The sequence below is a fragment of the Anolis carolinensis genome, chromosome 1, assembly GCF_035594765.1.
Source record: "Anolis carolinensis isolate JA03-04 chromosome 1, rAnoCar3.1.pri, whole genome shotgun sequence".
NCBI lineage: Eukaryota > Metazoa > Chordata > Lepidosauria > Squamata > Dactyloidae > Anolis > Anolis carolinensis.
The window spans coordinates 334,655,358-334,676,071 of NC_085841.1; the positions used below are offsets into that span (position 1 = coordinate 334,655,358).

At 39.4% G+C, this 20,714-nt stretch overlaps 1 protein-coding gene across 1 annotated transcript in view; it reads left to right on the forward strand.

Moving 5' to 3' along the window:
• The window catches only part of tshr (thyroid stimulating hormone receptor), a 62,141-nt gene extending 45,164 nt beyond the window's left edge, over positions 1-16,977 (forward strand). Inside the window, exons 9-11 of the mRNA XM_003214424.4 lie at positions 1,615-1,692; positions 9,276-9,464; positions 10,041-16,977. Coding sequence (XP_003214472.2) covers positions 1,615-1,692; positions 9,276-9,464; positions 10,041-11,445 — 1,672 coding nt within the window. The 3' untranslated portion in view covers positions 11,446-16,977. The remainder of the gene's footprint in view (positions 1-1,614; positions 1,693-9,275; positions 9,465-10,040) is intronic.
• Positions 16,978-20,714: the final 3,737 nt, after the last annotated feature.

The following is a 20,714-nucleotide window of genomic DNA, read 5'->3' on the forward strand; positions in this document are numbered from 1 at the left end:
AACCAGTTCTGGGTGGGGTTACACCACCCTGAAAGACTGTGTTTGCAGCTTGGGAGTGCTCTTGGACCTGTCTCCCAGGTAGATGCAACAGTCAGGAGTGCTTATCAGCTTCAGTTGATACACCAGCTGCGCCCCTTCCTAGATTTGGAGGACCTAAACATAATAGTGCAAGCACTGCTAACATCAAGGTTGGACTTCTGCAATGCATTTTACATTGGATTACCTTTGTATGAAGTTCAGAAACTCCAGTTGGTTCAAATAGAACAGCCAGCCTCGTTACAGGAACATTTAGGAGAGAGCATATTACACCTATCCTAAAGTCACTCTACTTGCTGCCAATTAGCTTCTGGGCCAAGTACAAGGTGTTGGTTTAGATCTTTAAAAGCCCTACATAATTTGGGTCCAGGTTACCTAAAGATCACCTTCTCCTTTACAATACAGGTCCTCCGGAGAACAGTTACTCCAATCAGCCAGAACCTGATTGGTGACTGTCACCCAGAGGATCTTTTCATCAGCTCCCCCAGGACTGTGGAAAGACCTTCCGGAAGAGCTCCTACAGCTAAATGAGCTATCAGAATTATAAAACCATCTAAAGATCTATCTCTTCCTGCAGGCCTACCCATTCAGTTTTAAAACATGAATTTTAAATGTGTGTCCTTTGTTTAATCTTTGTTTTGTGTATTTTAATATGTATTTTATAGAAATAAGTTTTAAGATATATCTTTTATAGAAATACATTTTAATACATGTATTTGTGGCATTTTTACAATGTTTATGTGTTTTCTGTAATCCACCTCGAGACATAAAGAGAGGTGGGTAAGAAATAAAATTATTATTATTATTATTATTATTATTATTATTATTATTATTATTATTATTATTTCCCAGTCTTCCAGTTTAAACCAGGGTAGGTTTTGCTTCCTCGCTTTAATCTTAAGCATTAACTGGAAATGATCGGGATAATTGTAGTTTTCAACAAATCATACAAGAAATATAAGCAACAAATCACAGTTTGATGGACAGTTGTTTCCCCTCTTTTTAAGTATGAACACTTGTGCTCCAATTGACTTTCCAGAAGATAAAAATATTTTCTCCAAAAATCTGGAAGATCACATGGTTTCCATTTCTGGGATAATGCAACATATCACATACTTAGAAAAAAGACGTTTCATATGGAAAACATCTGCCTTTCTTTTCTTTCAGAAATAAACTTGTAATGCTCATGTATATCACATGTTATATTAAATATATAGTACATGATATATTGTAATATATCAAAATTACATTGTAATTATAATTTATATTCCATATGCAATTTATAAAGTGATCCTCATATCTAGACAGACTTAGGGCCTTTCCACACACCCTATAACCCAGAATATCAAGGCAGAAAATCCCACAATATCTGCTTTGAACTGGGTTATCTGAGTCCACACTGCCATATATTCAAGTTCAAAGCAGATAATGTGGGATTTTCTGCCTTCATATTCTGGGATATAGAGCTGTGTGGAAGGGTCCTAAGCTACTTTTTTAGTTACAGCTGATCCCACACTATGAAACCTGTTAGAATTTGCAATATTATAACTGGGTAATTATTCTTTTTTCTTTCTCTAGGCACCTGAATAAGAATAAATATTTAAGCGCTATTCATGAAGATGCTTTTTTTGGTGTTCAGAGTGGTCCAAGTCTACTGTGAGTAGTAGGTGGGGAAGATACTATTAAATGGGATTTGTGTTTGTGAAGCCTTGGCTCTACTTTTTCCTCTCCTTTGCTTCAGTTCCCTCTGTTTAGGTTTCCCAATAGTGTAGATGCCTCCATTTATATTAGTTTTTTGGGTGGAGCTTTAAAAAAACCCCTAGAGGCCAGTCTTTATTGGTTTAGTCCATTTGTCTGCACAGCGTTCTCTTGCTAGACTCTTTTCTTTCTGTAACAGAACTACAGTCATTAGAGGCCTGGTCATTGTCTGGTAATCTTAGGCCCAGCAATCCTAAACAGGCATCCTTAGCACTAAACTCTTCATATACCATCAGTCCCAGTGACAACAGAAGCTTATGGTCAGCCCAAGTTCCACAAAGTAGAAGACCAAGCCCATCGCTTTACATCAGAGGCAAAAGACTTTCAAGGATTCCAGAGAGATGACTGCAACCAGCAAAATCTCCTTTCATAATGTATTGTTTTAAGCTATCTTACATTAGTCCCAGGTTGAGTTAGCCTTTGTTTTTCCTGTTTATAGTAAACTTGTTTTGGTTAACTTTAATCATGCCTAATGTGCCTCTGTATGTTAAAGGACTTGATCTTAACAGAAGGTATACAGATAGCCCCTGAGTAAAGCCAGACACTATAGTTCTCCCAAAGGCTCGAGGCTTGTAAGAGGGACCTGTGTGGGTCTCATCAATATGTAAAATTAAATATATATATATTTTATGAATAAATGAAGGAACAGGGGAAAGAAATAAACTATCATGGGCAATCACTTGTGATTGACTATGATTGTCTTCCAGAAGTAGAGTCTTGGCAGTGTGTTCATAAAGGCCCGTGAAGACCTATTCTGGATCCACACAATCTTTCACATTCAGGTTATAAATTTCTAGATGAAAGGTGTTCATGATAAGGGTTTCCTTGATATGCCTTCCTCTTGGCACATTTCTTCCTTTTGCTCTGATTTGTGCCTCTTAAAAATCCGTAGCATTGTTGGTTACAGCTGATTGTAAGTGTGGATCACCATGAAGAGTTGATGTTTTCATGTGTTTTTTCAAAACATTACTGGATGTTCAAAGGGTTCATCATTCCATCTTCCTCTGCCCATTTGGTTGGACAAAGACACATCTATTTGAATGGCATGAACAGAAAACATGTCAAGTGTCCCAATAAATAAGTTGACGCAAAGACCATTGTCTCTGTCATCCCAGTTCCTGACCTGAAGTTGTGACATAAATTATACATAAGGTGGCTGGATGGCCATCTGTTGGAAGTGCTTTGATTGTGTGCTCTTGCATGACGGGGTTGGACTGGATGGTCCTTGTGTTCTCTTCCAACTCTAGGATTCCATGGTTCTATGAAAGCAGATACTTTTATACTAACTGATCTCTATGTATTTCTAACTGTCATTTCTAAAGCCCAGAATCCAAGTCTTAATTCATGAGTGGTGTCTCAAACATTTCAGGTAATTGTAAAGCATAGACACTTTGCCTCATGCTAGTGATGCTGGCTCCTTTAAAGCATTATGCAACCTTAAGGGAACTTTGTAGGTTTGTATGTATGCAGTATTATTACTCAATAATGATGAGAAGCCACTGTTCTCTTAGGCAAAAGAAAGACTATGTTTTGAAATCCCAGCTACAATAGAAGCATTGAGTAATGTACTTAGTTATAAATCATGCTACAGATTGAGTATCACATATCCAAAATGCTTGGGAAGAGAAGTGTTTGGGATTTTTGATTTTCTTCTAGATTTTGGCATACCTATACATCTTGGAGATGGGACCCAGGTCCAAACACAACCTTTTATCATATTTAATATACACTTTGTACACATAGTTTGAAGGTACAGTAGAGTCTCACTTATCCAACACTCGCTTATCCAACGTTCTGGATTATCCAACACATTTTTGTAGTCAATGTTTTCAATATATCGTGATATTTTGGTGCTAAATTCGTAAATACAGTAATTACAACATAACATTATTGCGTATTGAACTACTTTTTTTGTCAAATTTGTTGCATAACATGATGCTTTGGTGTTAATTTGTAAAATCATAACCTAATTTGATGTTTAATAGGCTTTTCCTTAATCCCTCCTTATTATCCAACATATTTGCTTATCCAACGTTCTGCCGGCCCGTTTATGTTGGATAAGTGAAACTCTACTGTAATTGTATACAATATTTTAAAATAGTTTTGTGCATGAAACAAAAATGTTATACACTGAAACATCAGAAAACAAAGGTCTATCTCAATTACTCACACAAATAAGTTTGGATTTTGAAGTTGTTCAGATAAGGATAATTCTGGATAAGAGATGCTCAACCTGCATATGTATATCCTATTGATTCAGTACTCTAGTAGAAATTAACGATCGAATGCTAGCTTTTGAATTAGCTGAGATCTCTCACATGTTTTCTAAAGGGTAAAGTTAACACTATTATCCTCTCTCTCTCTCTCTCTCTCTCTCTCTCTCTCTCTCTCTCTCTTTGCAATTAAGGCAGCAATGAGAACCTAATAAAAATCATCCTCCAGTTTGAGGAATGATTACATGCTCACCAAGTCCTTTTCATATAATGAGAGTTTGGCTTGAATTCAGAAGCCCAAATAACCATAATTAAGCAGCTGTGTCAACCAGTGCAGCTGCCTAAGTTCCAAGCAAAAGAGGTGAAGTCCTGGACAAACTGAACAAAAACAAATGAGGTTCATGATTTGATCACCTTTTGTAGTGTGTGCTGTTCCAAACCCAGACACAATAATACTATTATCCAATGTTAAAAAGAATTTAAATACAGTATTTTCCAGATTTTGAAACAGTGTTCCCCAAGGAGGCTTCACTTGCCTCCTCAATTGGCCACAACTAAGGATAAGAAGAACTCGTATATAGGCATTACAGACTTCATTTGAGCAATGAACCCACTTTGCTAACCATATAATTAAATAGCCTGATCAATTTAAAAAGAATTAAACAGACTCTGGCTCTCTGATCTCCTGTTGGAGAATTTTTTCTCTGCATACATATTTTTTCACAAGAACGGAACATAAGATGAATGTGCTGTGTTCATAGATGTATTCCAAGCCAGCTTGAAGGCCAGTGGTTCTCCACCTGTGGGTCCCCAAATGTTTTGGCCTTCAACTCCCAAAAATCCTAACTGTTGGTAAACTGGCTGGGATTTCTGGGAGTTGTAGGCTTTGGATCTTTTGCTGTGCAGTAAAGTCTGTGCATACTTACAGCTATACTTGCATGCAGTGTCTGAGCTCTCATCTTTTGTTGAATGTATGAAGACTTGGGAGTGAGTTTGATCCCAGCTGCTATCTCCACACAATAGTATGTTGCTGAATGAATATTCAGTGCCTCAATATATAAGATGAAAACAGAGCTTTAGTCTCAATGCAGCTTGTTCCCTAACAAATATGCACACGGCTCTAACATTAGTACAGTGAATTCCAAAATTTGGGTGTGTGTCATTCATAGTTTTATGTAGAAACACAGTAAACTGTCAGTTGTTGAGCATGTGCAGTGTGTTGTTACAATGTCAAACATAACTATGAGATGGTAGAGATCAAAATCAAACGCAATTGCGTGTTGAATAGAGGTATCAGATGTTTTTGTAAACACATTAACTTTCAGAGAATATCTGAAAAATATTCAGCTTCAAAAATATTCAACATCAAATTGGAGAAACTGCAATGAAGTTATTTCTGGCATCTGAATGATCCAGATATTAGCATTTATGTGTGTGCCGTGGAGGTGAAGGATCATATTATTATTAAATTGCCTCACAAAATATATGGGCTTTTGCAAGGAAAATGTAAAGTACAAAACTATTAAATATGAAAATTGGCAAAGATAAAATGTGCATTTTATTTGAGTGCCCCCCCCCAAGCTTGGCATTGAAAACTAAAGTAAACAGTAATTCAGGGCAATGTTTAAATTACTTCATTGTGTTCCTGCCTTTATATAACTATTACAGGATGAACATTTAATTGATTTATGAGTTAGAATCATTCCTTTGTTAAAGTGTCCTTTAAAATGTTTTTAATCAGGATATACATAATGAATTTATTGGGGCCAGCCTTTTTGTGACACTGCTGAGTAAAAAATGCTTTTATGAAAGAAAGATAGTCTCTTTTTTCTTACACTTTAGGTGTCCAAGAATTCTGCAGCATCACTTTTGCTTTCTCCAAATAGTGACCAGTCCTCTGGAACTCCAGAGCAGACCCAAATGAAATTGTTCCATCCTCTGGATTCTGTAGCATTTGGTCTAAAGAGTAGTAAAGAGTAACTTTCCGAGAAGTCGCTAACAGCTTGTGATCTTAGTATAGAAGAAGAAGGTCTTCCAAGAAAAATAAAGCAAGTAAGCTGATGTGGCCACAGATGGTCCTTCAAGCAACTGCGCCATAGATAATTTAGAACCTTAAAAGCCCATGCCAACAGTTCACGTTGAATTTGAAAAAAGTAAATGCACAATCTCACAAAGGTAGAACAAAGCTGGAATTGTACACTCCCGTTTTCTGGTGATAGGTAGATTTGATTGGTCCTTCACCTCTTGTATTTGCTAAACAAATATTGCATAACTGTGTTTTGTACTGTGGTTAACATGCATAGACTTTTGAAAGGAGACTGAAATAAATGTGACCCCTTGTATCATCTCCTGTATGAGTGCTTCATTGTGAGGAATGCAATTTCACCATGGCAGGGATTTCTCCAGTTCTGTGTAAAGTGCACACCGTGCCTTGAAATATGAGGCCTGGGATTGGCAACTTACTCTGAAAATAAGTGTTTTTTGTAAAAAACCCATTGAGTGTTTATGTTGAATTTCATCTAGATACTCTTATGAAGTGCTAGCAAACAAATAGCACCGTTCTTGAGATACCTTTTCATTTCATTTATGACCATTCCATGGTTGAGATTTGTGCACATGTTTTATGTTTTATGACAATTGGAGTGGTGTCTTTCTACTTCACCCTGTTTCTATGACATTTTCCTGTGAACCAGTTATGATTATCAAATGCATAGGATTTATGAGGCATTTTTACATTGGGGCCGCATTACAGGCCAGGCCAGGTCAGGAGGGTGGGAGGGCTAGGAGGGAGAGAGGGAGGGGTTGTATAGTGGCATTTGGCACGGAAGGGTGAATTTATATGTTTGACCCCCACTTTAACTGCTATGATTCAAGGCTAAGGAATACTGGGAGTTGTAGTTTTCTAGGTCTTTCTAGTTTTCTAGTCCCCAGGAGAGACCTGGGCAGCTGCGTGTGACTGCAGGGTCCTTCTCTCAGCATGAGGATGCAATGGCCTGAGAGCTTGGCATAGCCCCATGCAATTGAAAGGACTTTCCTCTCGGCAGGAGGACACAGTGGCCCACCACGTCCTCCTGCCAAGAGGAGGGTGTGACATGTGGTTGAGAGCCGTGTGTGGCTGGGAGGCCCTCGTGTGCCATGTTCTCCTGCCAAAATGAGGGTGTGATAAATGGCTGCACAGATTTATTGAGATAGCAACCGTGTGTGACTGCAGGTCCAGAGGAAAGAGCCCAATGAGCCACATCTGGCCCATGGGCTGTAGTTTGCCGCATTGCGAGCCAGGCCAGATCAGGAGGGTGGGAGGGTCAGGAGGAAGGGGGGCATGTGTTGGATGGGGCCAGGAGTAGAGGAGGTGGGAGGGGTAGGATTGTGGCATTTGGCCTAGGGGCAGTAGTAGCCTTGGGTGCAATTGCAGGGCATTGAATAAAAATAAGCAGGCAGTGAAAGCATAAAGAAAGAAGAAAATTTTGAAAACACTTTCATAAATGTTTCATGTGTTGTGTAACACAGAGTTAAAGCCATAGTGATTACTTTATTTTCCAAATAAAGACACAAAATGCAAGTTATAACCCATCAGTGGTCAAGTCTGCTGGCAGGTCTTAAGAAGCAAGACTTGGCAGGCGAGCATGTTGTGCATTATTAGGAAGTCCAGCATTCATCAGTAGGAATATGTGCATATAATATTTCATGATAAATTTGGTGTGATATTTGATCATTTAATCTCAACTGTAAATAACTAATGCAGAGCAAAGAACAAAACCCATTTTTTAAGCTTCATTGGTATTTTCATTTGTTTGCCTTTTACTGTTCTACACAAAAACCACTGTATATCTGATATCGTGAGTTTTTTTCTAATAACACAACCATTGCTTTTGCAATATTTTTCTTTACTATATTGTAGGACATAGGTAAAATATAGATACATAAAAGAATGCAAATTGTCACAACATCTTTCCGTTTGTTTGCTTAAAGAGGGTAGATTTCTAGGGGCACTGAGTAATTTTTTTCCAGAAAAAGGGGGCAATAAGCCAAATAGATTTGGGAACCTCTGGTTTAGAAACTGCATAGTGCTTCCATAACATAAATCTGCAATGCAAGTGAATACTTGTGCCATGTTAAGAGAATTTGGGATCCTTTCCTCCAACTTCAGTATGGTAATAACAGTACTAATCTATCTTATAGATTTGTTTCAAGATGTATAAAATAAAATTTATTAAAAGAGGGTTGAACACTCAAAAGATCTACATGAAGACTTGGGATGGATAGGTAGATAACAACACAGTGATGAGACCTTACACTGTGCAGGTGCAGTGTAATGTCCTGTCCCCCAGTCCCACGTCCTTTTTCCCCCCATGGCATACTACAGTGGTCATTTACTGGCAGAGAGGAGGGATGGTGGGATGTATCTCTGGGGCACACTGTCTGGCTAGAGGAGGAAAAGAGTAACCCAGACAGCACCTAACTGTGTTTCTACAGCAAGAAACCTGGAATCTCTTACCTGCATCCAGAGCCGGCCCAATGTAATTTTCAAGTGTAAGCAAACAGAATTTTGGCGCCCCCCCCCCAAACCTTTGGTGTAAGAAGAGTGGGACACAAGTATGGGAAATAAATAAATAAAATCAGGACAGTAAAAAAACCCACTCAAAAACAGGGGAATTCCAGACATGAAACAATCAGGGCCAGCTAACACCTCCCAACAAAGGATTCCCCCCAGGCAGGAAGCAGACAGGCTTTGAAGCTGCAAGGCCATTCAAAGCTAATCAAGGTGGCCAACTGCAACATCCACACTTCCCTCAAGCAGACAAGAGTTCTTTCTCCCACCCTAGACATTATTCCACGGATATACAAACCCCACTTGCCTAGTTTTCCAACAGACCTCACAACTTCTGATGATGCCTGCCACAGATGTGGGCGAAACATCAGGAAGGCGGGCCCAGCACGGGCCGGAGGACGGGCCCAGCGCAGGCTGGAAGTCGGGCCGGGGGGGGGCATGCGCTCCAAGCGGAGGCTTCATTGGCCTCCATATTGGGCCGGGCCTGCCTGCATCTCCAACCATGACATAGCAGCATATACTGGATGTATCAAAGCTGGTGGTGGAGCCGAGGAGACAAGTATGCATAACCTGAGGCTATGTGTACATATGCCCAGACATTCTATGTTCTCATATTTTATTTTGACAGTGTGTTTCTGCAACACTCATGATTCATGAAACACTTTAAGGAAACTTGATCTAATCAATTATCCCTTATTTCTCTTTATAAATACCATCAGCGATGTCTCCCAGACAGGTATAACTACACTTCCAGCAAGAGGACTGGAAAACCTTAAAGAATTGATAGCTGAAAATACCTGGACCCTTAAGAAATTGCCTCCAGTAAAGACTTTTCCATACCTGATAAATGCGGCTCTCTCTTACCCAAGTCACTGCTGTGCTTTCAAGAACTGGAAAAAATCAAAAGGGTGAGTCTTACAATGTAGACTAAATTCTAAATAGCCTGTGCCCTAAGTATCTGATGAATGATTGCATTGACATTTTTGTTTATTAGTTTGTTTAAAATGTAATTCTTGCCATGTCTCCGCCTGCCAGGCTCTCCAAGACATTGTACAACTGATGAAATAATTATTTAGAACTAGTACACCCTTCTTATCCACAGAGTCATATCCACTGTTTTCATTTATCATTGTGGCCTTAGCCCATCTGGATCATATGAATGCCAATGCAGTGCTGCATAGGGTTCAGACAGGTGCATCTGGCTCCCTTCACGGTTAAATAAATGCTCTGGATTGGTACTGGCTTAAAATGTAATGGGTAACATCAAGACTAATTGAAAACTAAATAAGGGCCCTTCCACATAGCTATATAAATCAGAATATCAAGGCACATAATCTACAATATCTGCTTTGAACTGAATTATTTGAATCCACACTGCAATATAGTAGTTCAAGTCTAGATCCTGAGAAATACTTTCCTATTGTTTCATTTGCTTTGCCTAAATCTATTTCCACTTCTTTGTGTGTGTTCATTTATTTGTTTAGAATTCTGGAGTCCTTGCTGTGCAATCAAACTAGCAATTATAACTTCCGACAGAGAAGATCTACTGGTGGTCCGCTTTACCAAGATTATGCAGAAGATGATTTAGATCGGACTGATACTGTATATGACGAGAACTCCAAATTTAGTGATGCTCATGCAAATTCTCATTATTATGTCTTTTTTGAAGAACATGACAATGGCTTTGGCCAGGAGCTCAAGAACCCTCAAGAGGAGAACATTGCAACATTTGACAACCATTATGAATATACTCTTTGTTCAGGTACTGATGATATTAGTTGTACTCCTGAACCTGATGAATTCAACCCCTGTGAAGATGTAATGGGCTACCGATTTCTAAGGATTGTGGTATGGTTTGTGAACTTGCTGGCCATTGTAGGCAATGCTTTTGTTCTCTTTATTCTACTCACAAGCCATTACAAGTTGACAGTCCCACGATTCCTGATGTGTAATTTAGCCTTTGCTGATTTCTGCATGGGATTATATCTTCTCCTGATTGCTTCAGTGGACTTTTACACCAGGTCAGAGTACTATAACTATGCCATTGATTGGCAGACTGGGTCTGGTTGTAGTGCAGCTGGCTTTTTCACTGTATTTGGTAGCGAATTGTCTGTCTTCACCTTGACTGCAATCACCCTAGAACGTTGGTACGCTATCACTTTTGCCATGCGCTTGGACAAGAAAATCCGCCTCTGGCATGCTTCTGTTATCATGCTGGCTGGTTGGATGGTATGTTTCCTTCTTGCCCTTTTACCATTGGTTGGAGTCAGTAGCTATGGAAAAGTCAGTATCTGCCTTCCTATGGACACTGAAACTCCCTTGGATCAAGCCTACATTGTATTTGTTTTACTGCTGAATATCATTGCTTTCATTGTCATTTGTGCCTGTTACATAAAAATCTATATTACTGTGAGGAACCCTCAGTACAAGTCAGGGGACAAAGACACCATCATTGCCAAAAGGATGGCTGTGCTGATTTTTACTGACTTCCTGTGTATGGCACCAATCTCTTTCTATGCCTTATCTGCTATTATGAACAAACCCCTGATAACTGTCAGTAACTCAAAAATCCTACTTGTCTTGTTTTATCCACTCAACTCTTGTGCTAACCCATTCCTCTATGCTATCTTTACCAAAGCTTTCCAAAGGGATGTCTTCATTTTGCTTAGCAAATTTGGATTATGTGAGCACCAAGCTCAAGTCTACAGGGGCCAAACTGTCTCCCCTAAAAATAGCGGTGGTTCCTACAGTCAGAAGGGCAGTCATGGGATAAGTCCGAATCTCACAAATCTTCACAGCAATACTCCTGCTTCATCTGGAAATTACTATCCAGCAATTATGCTGCATAGTCAAGAGACCACGGAAGACAGGAAGATGACTGTGTTGTAAACCCTGAATGCTTAAACGATGATCAGACCAGTAAGAGCTTGGTTTAGAAATGTAGCCAATAATAATTTTATTAGTTTTTTGTGTATTCTGATTTTTATGAGCCTTCAATCTAGCTGTAAGAACATAAGAACACCCATATTAAATCAGAACAGAAACTGTGTCATCCAGTAAGATGTCTATAGCAAGCCCAAACCAGAACATAAAGATAATGGCATTCACCTGCTAAGATTTCTCAAAGATTACTATTCAGAGATATTTTGCCTGTGACAGGAGAAAACAGTACAGTTTGAATATCTCTTATCAAGAATTCCGAAATCCAAAATACCCTAAATCCAGAATTGTTCACATGGGTGTCTTTAGGTGCTACAAAGGGATGAAGGTAATATCAATCCGCACAGCACCCGGAAAAGGACATCTACATGTGTAAGGGAAATGTACACATGTTGATGTCTCTAACAATTATGGTCCTAGTGTACTAGCTGCTTTGCGTCCCTTTCAGGCAAAAATGTGAGATAAATAAAAAAAATTAAAAAGCCAAAGTTGATAAATTACTATGATAACAATTGCAGTTACCTGCGTATCCAGGAACAGCAATGAATCAAGTAGTGGACCAAAAGCTGAACATCAGCCAATGTTTTGTGTCCAGAAGATTAGGGGGTAGAACAGCACAGTATTCTGGGTCCTGACTTCCAGAGAGGTATACAATAATTTTTGGCCTTAGTTATGGCAAATCCAATAAGCCCTTTATATAACTGACTTTCTAGGTGTCTGTTGAATTGAGAGTTGTTAGGGAGCAGCAGTTAGAACCACAGAAGATTGGTATCAGGTATTTCAATCCTTGGCTTCTCAGGGCCCTTCCACACAGCCCTATATCCCAGAATATCAAGGCAGAAAATCCCACAATGTCTACTTTGTACTGGGTTATCTTAGTCCACACTCAGATAATGTGAGATTTTCTGCCTTGATATTCTGGGATATAGGGCTGTGTGGAAGGGCCCTTAGAGATAATAAAAAATGTTTTTGTATCCCGCCTCCATCTCCCCAAGGGGACTCGGGGGCAGCTCACATGGGGACAGGCCCAGCAACATAAGTTAAAAACACAGATCAATAAAATTAAAACATTGTATCAACATAAAACACATCAGCAATTTAAAACCTGGACAATAATAATAACTAAATATAGAGATCTAGGAGAATCAGCTGTTTAGTATATTCTCTCTCTCTGAATCCAAATGTAATTTATTGAGCAGGGTGACCATGGCAGTTTCCATTCCAAAAAGAGGTCTAAATCCTGTGGTGTTAAGGTGGCGTTAAGATCCAGATATTCTTCTTTGTGGTCTCTGTGTCTCACGCAAAGGCGTCTTATGTTGGAAGCGCAACAATGCTTAGCACTGAAGAATCAAGAATGCCTCACTGTGGGCAGTAGTAATAGGATTAGACAATTAGAGTGACCTAAATGAATTCTCCCTCTCTGTCTTCCTATCCTGACCCCCTGTGATGTACGTTGATACACCTAGGGATATTTCTCCATCTTTTCTCCTCTCCATGAGTTCTCCTCTCTGCTCTTCCCCTAGAATGTAGCTAGATTAGATTGGCACCTTGAGTAACTTGCTTGTTTTAGAATATAATTCCTATAAAACAGCTTTTTCTTTGTGCTGGCCTTATGGCTGTTCACAAAGAGAGAGAGAAACGATAGTATTAGATGGAATCTCAGCTGGTTGTTTGATAAATAGCACTCTGATTGAGGAGAAATACAGGAATGTTCAGAGTATAAAAACTCCTAAATTGGTGTTAGCCTATCTTGACAACATGCTAATGATATCAGATAGCACTCGACATCTTTTACTGCTAGGCTGATTAATTTCTGCTTGGATGCAACCAGGTCAAACAGTTCAGGACTATGTATTTCATGTAAAAAAAACACAGCTGATGAGCTGAGACATTATAAATGGGAACTGGATGATCAATTAGATAATCCATGCATCTTTATGTGACTGCTGAAAATTTTGCAATGGTTTTGAAAGCTCAATCATGTGTAATCTGCTGACAAAGGAATTTGCTAGATCTGAAATAAAAGGAGATGATCCCTCCACAACAGATCCTGCCTTTTGGGGATAAAACCACAGCTTCAGCCTCACCATAAGAAGTCTTGCATAGCTGTTAAATGCTATACATAATGGGGGTTTTTTTCATATCAGGAGCGACTTGAGGAAAGTTCTAGAACTAGTTAGTCCTGGCAAGAGCCTTAATTTGTCCTCTCTTCCACACATGATCAATCCTACCAACACTACTACCAACACTACTACTACTCTCCTCAGTTTCTCTACCATTCAGATTGTCTTCTCTGGCTGGATCTACACTGCCCTATGATCCTATTTTGGAACGTTGATCTAGATTATCAGACCTCGTTGACTGATATTGTCCAGTTCAATGCTGTTGATTCACATTCTGAAACTGGATTATAGGGCAGTGTAGATCCACCCTGTATAGCTGAGTAGCTTCCTTTCTTCCCTTCTCTTTTCTCTTTTTGCTACCTTAATCCCTTTTATTATATTCCTTATTCTTGTTCTTTTTTTTCTTTTCTTTTCTTCTTATCTGTGGTTCAAGAAAAGAAAGGAAAGGAAAGGACATTTAGTTTTTCATTATAACTTTAAATTGTTTTTCTTTTCTGGCCTTTAAGGCCCTTTTAAAATTTGGTTTCCATTTTGACAGTAAGTTGCCCTTTCCTAATGGGTACTCACAGTGTTTCTTTTGCTAGGGTGAATCATATGTCATCCGGTAGTGCCAATTTGTTGCTACTTCATTTCAAAATCTCTGAATAACAGAGCCTGCCACTTCACATTTTAGTGCTGGGAGCAGCCCTTGAAGGTCATTGATAAAGTCTTCCCAAATAACCCCTTACATTTGGCATGAGCTTTGTTATGTAACTCTCTGTTATAACCTGCATTGAAAACGTTGGCTGTGACAACTGTTGGTTTGTCTGAATTGTTAGCTTCAGTTATGGATCTCTTTTCATTATTGTCTGCTATCAGTTTTAGGGATCCATCTCTTTCACAGATAGATCCCTTAGTCTCAATGTCTGCAGAAATCTACAGCAGAAGAGGGCCTGGGTTCTCCTTCAGTCTTAGGAGCTCAGATGTCTTCAAAACTGGCATTCTTGGAATGCCTGGCCCAGCCTTCAGTCTCCTCTGATGGAAGAAAGAAAAGTTTTCTCAAGACTAGGATTCTTACAAAATGAAAGACAAGAAGCAGCATGATCCCCCTACAATATTGGCATTGTCTTCTTTGAAAGTTTCTATATCCATTTTACAAATGTCTATATTAACACTTATTAGTAAAGTAACAATTTAACAATGCTAGCAACCACTTCTACTTCAGTCTATAGAACAGTCTTAAGATCTGTTCACAAATTCTCAGCCTGTTTTCTGATCAACAACTTTAGGTTATCAACCTTATTCTCCTCCGAATCACTACTACTTTAGCATCCTTCCCCCACAGAATGACACCTTTGGATTGATTTGCTTCTTGTAAGGAATGAGTTCCTTCCTATCAGATGCACTCTTTTTTGTACCAATATATAGCTCATTTTACCAGCCTCAAACATCTGTATTTGGATGACTCACTTTTGGGGTTCATTCTATAACTACTGATGTCACAAACCTTAGATCTTATTAAAATTAATCTTCTCACTGGCATCAAAATTATTATTGAGACTACTTGTAGTGCAGATTATCGTGTCACCCTAGATGTCCTAGCCAGCCCATTGGAAGATCACGCCACCTGCTAGAACTGTAGTATCTTTGCCCTAGATCTCTGCTGTCTCCTTCTCACACAACTTCACCTGTGTCCAGGCTGCTCCTGCTTTTAGTGTTTCAATCCTCCATCCCATTTTTGCTTATGTTCTTCATTTATATTGCACCCATTCTGAGTGTTTACTTCTGACTTCTAGATCACATCCTTGGTCTTTGGCTTCACTTGTGCTTTCCTAAGCTCCACTGCTGTTATTTTCAATAGTTTCTGCTGCTCTGGCTGCCTCTGTCATCTGCACCTATTGCTGCATCTGACCCATTGGTTGTCTCATCTGAAGCTGATTATGACTTTTTCACCGTTGCCATCTTCCTGTGACATTTTCCTCAAACATGGCTATTGAGGACCATATTCAGGTTTATCCACCTGCTCTTCTATATGGATGTAATCTTGTTTGTGGCAAAATCTTAAGGCTGAAAGTCACCTTAATCCCAGTTCTTGTACTGGATCTTATTATTCAGAAAGTAAACTCCCAGAATACTACATGTGCAGAGATACCCTTCTTGCCTGCTCTCCTTGACCTCATCAGAGAAGCTTGATCAACCATAGCAACATGCCTCCTACACCCAGACAAACTGAGAGTTTGAATCATGTGCAACCAAAATCTCTTCTCTGTTTACCGATCCTATTCCTAACTTGATTGTGTGGAAGCTTCACAGAAAAGGAAGCAAGAGCTTACTTTCAATTTGTGAGCTGTCGGAGGTGCTTTGAATGCCATTTGCTGCTTCTTGGCAGGGGGTTGGACTGGATGTCCCATGAAGTCTCTATTATTCTATGATTCTATGATTCAATTTGTGTGGATTGAAAGGAATGTAGATTAAACATCTTAGTCTTAGGTTCTATTCTCCTTCCATAACCATCTGACCCGACGATATGGAGGCATATATGTGGCATATTAACAGCCCCTTTGGGAGAAAATTGTCTTGTTTTTTTTATCTCCCAGACACCAGAAAACAGGAAGTAAATCAGTTGGCAAGCCAGGAGTTTAAGTCAATGCATCATCCTGCCGGTAGTGGAGTTTGGACCATGGCTAGGACTACTGCTCTCTGTCAATATACTTGGTTTCATAAAACTGACATAGTTTAGGACATTAGGAAACACGTTGAGCATCTCCCTTTTGAAGGGAATGGACTCTAATCAGACCGTAGAGCATGGTGCTTTATAAATTACTAATGTATTTCTATTAGAATTAGTTGACTCTAAGTGATGCTCCACAGTTCACTAGACCAGAGTTTTTTAATTTTCCTCTAGTGACTGCTTTCCACCCAACAAACTATTTTGTGATGCTTTTCTGTCTGAAAATTATTTATGTGACCCTAGGTATATAGGTTTGAAAAAATCAAACATTTACTGATAATAAATTAGCATTTGCAAGGCTTGCTAAACAAGCTGATTTTCTTTTTTATGAAGTACAGTTGAAGCATTTTCTGCAAAGTGCACTGCTAACACTACACATTCTTGCTAACAGATTTGGGTAAATGCCTAGATGGCATTCAGAAACCTTTTACTGTTGCCAATTTTTGTGACCCCAACATTGAGTTAAGGGGACCCCATTTGGGGTCAGGAAGCAGTGCACTATACCAACAAAGAGTCTTATGGTTTCCTCACAATTAACATTTATTTTAGCATGAGCTTTTGTGGATTATAATCCATTTCCTTGGGTGTATAGAATGTAATATTTGAATGTGTATACACACCATACATGGTCAGAAGGATAAAATAAGACAGAAATATAATATAAAAAATGACAATTGTTTTATTAACATTGATTTCAAATAGCACAAACATTGCAGTGTTTGAGCGACAACTGAGCTCTGCGTAAGAGTTATCCGATCCATTTCAGATCTCAGTATTTTACTGAGATTGCTCATTATTTGAAAGATAAAAGCAAACTATCATGTTTAGAAAAGTGGCATTTGTAAGGTAGCAATGTATATTGCTCTAGCGAACACTACCTTCTGTTTCATTGCCTCTAAATCAATAGGCAAGACTGCACTGAGGATTAATTATAAATGAGAAGTTGACCATCGATAATTACTATCTGATTACCAGACTCTGCAGGCAAACAGGACCTTCTCCATTTGTGGTGAAATGTATTGCTTTTAATTAAAGTTGGCTCTTGGTATCGAGGGGGGGGGGGCAATCTCACACTTTGTGTAGATGCAAAAGTACATTGTGAAGTACCTTATATATGCAATGGTGTTGGTTAGTAATGGAGGCATTGGCAATCTCTGGCCACCAGACACACAGTCCTTGGGCTCCACATCCTTTGGAAAGCCCACCACTGCCTGCTTCTGCATTTGAGATCATGGTTGCTGTGCTCCTGCTTATTTACATGCAAGGCAGAAGTAGACAGCTGATGGGATTCTGGATGTCCTGCATAATACTGTTCTTTCCGGCCTCACACGTGCAGTATGTTCTATGCTACTTGTGCTGTGTATTTTTGAATCTGAAGATCCAAAGTCCATAGTCAGTGAGGGCTCAATATATAGTAAATTTTCTAAAACATCCAGACATATATACTGTATTCATCAATTGTAAAATACCATCAAATGTAAGATGCAGCCCAATTTTGGAGCTCCGATTAAAGGGGGAAAGTATTTTCAATTCTAGGATGCACTCCTTTTACTTGAGCCTTAATTTAGAAGGAAAATTAGTCCTTACCCCATCTTTACATGTTTGTCTTGCTGCCCAGCTGTCCTGGCCAGCCTCTGGAAAGCCTCCCCAACCTCACACCTTTCATGCCACCACCACTTCTTCAACCCCACACCTTTCATGCTGCTGTTGCTTCCCCTACCCTGCACCTTTTGTTCCGCTGCCAACTTAGCACGGCCAATGTGTGCGGCTTCTCTGCTCTGAGTTATTGCTGATGCTACTGGCCTTTGTTGCTGCCACCACCTTAGTGTTGCTGGATTTGTTTTGAAGAGAGGATCTGGGGTGTCGGCGGTAACTGAGAGAGCAAGAGCCTCTCTTTCTCCGACAGTGGCAAGGGAACAATAAAACAGGAGGAAGCCTTGTGCGCCACTGTTTGTTGTCTCCGTTGCCACTCCCTCACGCTTCTGGCCACTGCTGTACAGAGCCAAGAAGCCATGTACATTGGCCACACTGAGCTGGTGGTGGCACAAAGGGTGCAAGGTTGGGGAGGCTTTCCAGGGTCTGTCTAGGACAGCTGGCTTCCCTCTCACTCTCCTGACTACTCCTGATCTTTTAAAAACAATAACCAGCGATTCTAGGGTGTTGTTGATTTTTTTTAACCTCAATTTTTTGAAAAATAGTGCATCTTAGGTTTGATGAAATACGGTAGTAGCACATGCTGTTTTCATGCTCCCTCTTTGGATGTTCTGTTACCACTTTCTGTCGATAACATAAGTGGGTACCGCAAATATCTGACTCCTAAAAAACATGACAGAAGTTCAGTTTCTGAATAACTGTGGTTATTATTTATTCTTTGCCAACAGAAGCTATTCAGAAACTGAGTTTTTGCCTGCTTGCTCAGAACCTACATGCCAATCATGAGAAGTAAAATGTTCAGCTGCATATTATCTTTAATTGGGGTTGTTTTTTAAAGACCCTTTAAAGAAAGAAAAGTAAATGTACTGAACTAAGTTATCATTGGTATATCAGTGCATAGCACTAAAATTATGTTGACATTCCAAATTTTAGAGAGTGTTTTACTGCTTCCCTGTAGAAACTCTTTGATCCACCTGAAATGGGGTGCAAGTGGGAAGGATTTATCTACATCTCTGGATTACTTTTTATAAGATTTTATTTAATGAGATAAAAGTTTGCACACATTTTTGTGCACTTTTAGTTGATTTGATGAAAGTGTCACACAATGTGGATATTGATACTACCCGGCTTGGCTATTTTTGCATATTTTTCCAATTCTGGAAAGATAAATGTTGATCATGAACAAAATCCTTCCATCGGAATTGCTGCTACTCCTCCTGCAAGTGGTTTGTTCATTTGTACTGTTAATTGTGGGCATATCTGAAAAGATTTAGTTTTATTCTGTACTAAATGGACATGAACTTTTATCTTCTGCTTGCTCAGAATTGCAAGATGATGTTAGGAATCCATCTTGAATATACATAGAATGAATATGTTAATTTATTTTTTTAGAAAAGGCTGTATCTTCATGTGTCTTTTTAACATATGTAAGTTAATTTCTGTATGTTCACTGAAAAATCACATACGTGTATAGGGGGTGAAGAAATTAAAGATGAATGTGAAAAAAATCTAGTATTTTTTCGCTGGTTTGGGACTCAAATTTGTATACATATTGTCAGTATAAATTTTTTTATTAATGTGGCATTATTCAATTTTTATATGTACCCACATAGTTACCATAGTTTTTGTTATTTATGAGCCATTAGCTAAATTAGAAGTGAATCAAGATATGTATAAGGAAAAGGAAATAGCTCTTCAAATATTGTTGGGTTATAACTCTTTCAGTCATTCATTCTTGCTACACTGATCATTGTCCAACAACATTTGGAAGGCCACACAACCCTGGTCTCTAGCATGTATCTGAAAGAGAAGCACTCTTGTTGTTTGTATAGGGAGGGGTGTTGCATAATGAGGACACAATGAGGTGCGATTCACAGGGGGTGAAACCATCAGAGTGGATAGCACTAATTATTCAGTAGAAATGTATGATGTTTATGTCACTGGTACCATGTCCAGCCAGGCAAACATTTCTTCTTGTTCCTTTGTCTGCAGGTTTTTGGTGACTCTTAAAGTCATGCACACACACACACTCTTACATTCCTCATGCTGCTAGCATGTGGTGTGTCTCAGTTTTTTTTTGGAGGGGGGGAGGTGATGCCTCCCTCTGTCCCTCCCTCCTTCTCATGCACCACCTGCTCAGTTGAGGGAGTGACACCATGAGTTACTGTACTGGGTGGTGTCACTCCTAGTGATGCCACTACAGGCAGGATCTCACACAGAAAATAGTTCTTTGTGCTCTCTGTGACTCACACAAATGGATTAGCTGTGCCTCTGCAGTACATGCTTTGGAACCTTCTGCAACAGCATCATTTTGTTGGGAATTCCACACAGTCCTTCCTGACACACATGCTCTCATGCACTAACATGTCAACAATGGTATAGTCCAAAAAGACAGATTTAGCATCAACTCTCCACTTAATTCTTGCTCATTTGTGTCTTATGCTAGTCTAAGAAAGGGGTTCTAGTGGCTTTGAAGAGACTGAGGAAAGGAGTGTTAGAAAATATTTGTTTAGCCTATTGCTTAGCTAAATAAGCAGAGCCCTCACATTTGTGATGTCATTTGAAAAGAGCAGTGGCAGCAGCCTGGATGCAAGAGGTCCCACTTCCTGCCATGAATCATTGACTGCTCATTATAGGCAGATGTCACATTTGGTCAAGCCTCCATCCTTGCTTGACCTGGCCTTCCACTATGAAGGAATTGTTACTCACCCATTTGTACAGGGCACAGAGGC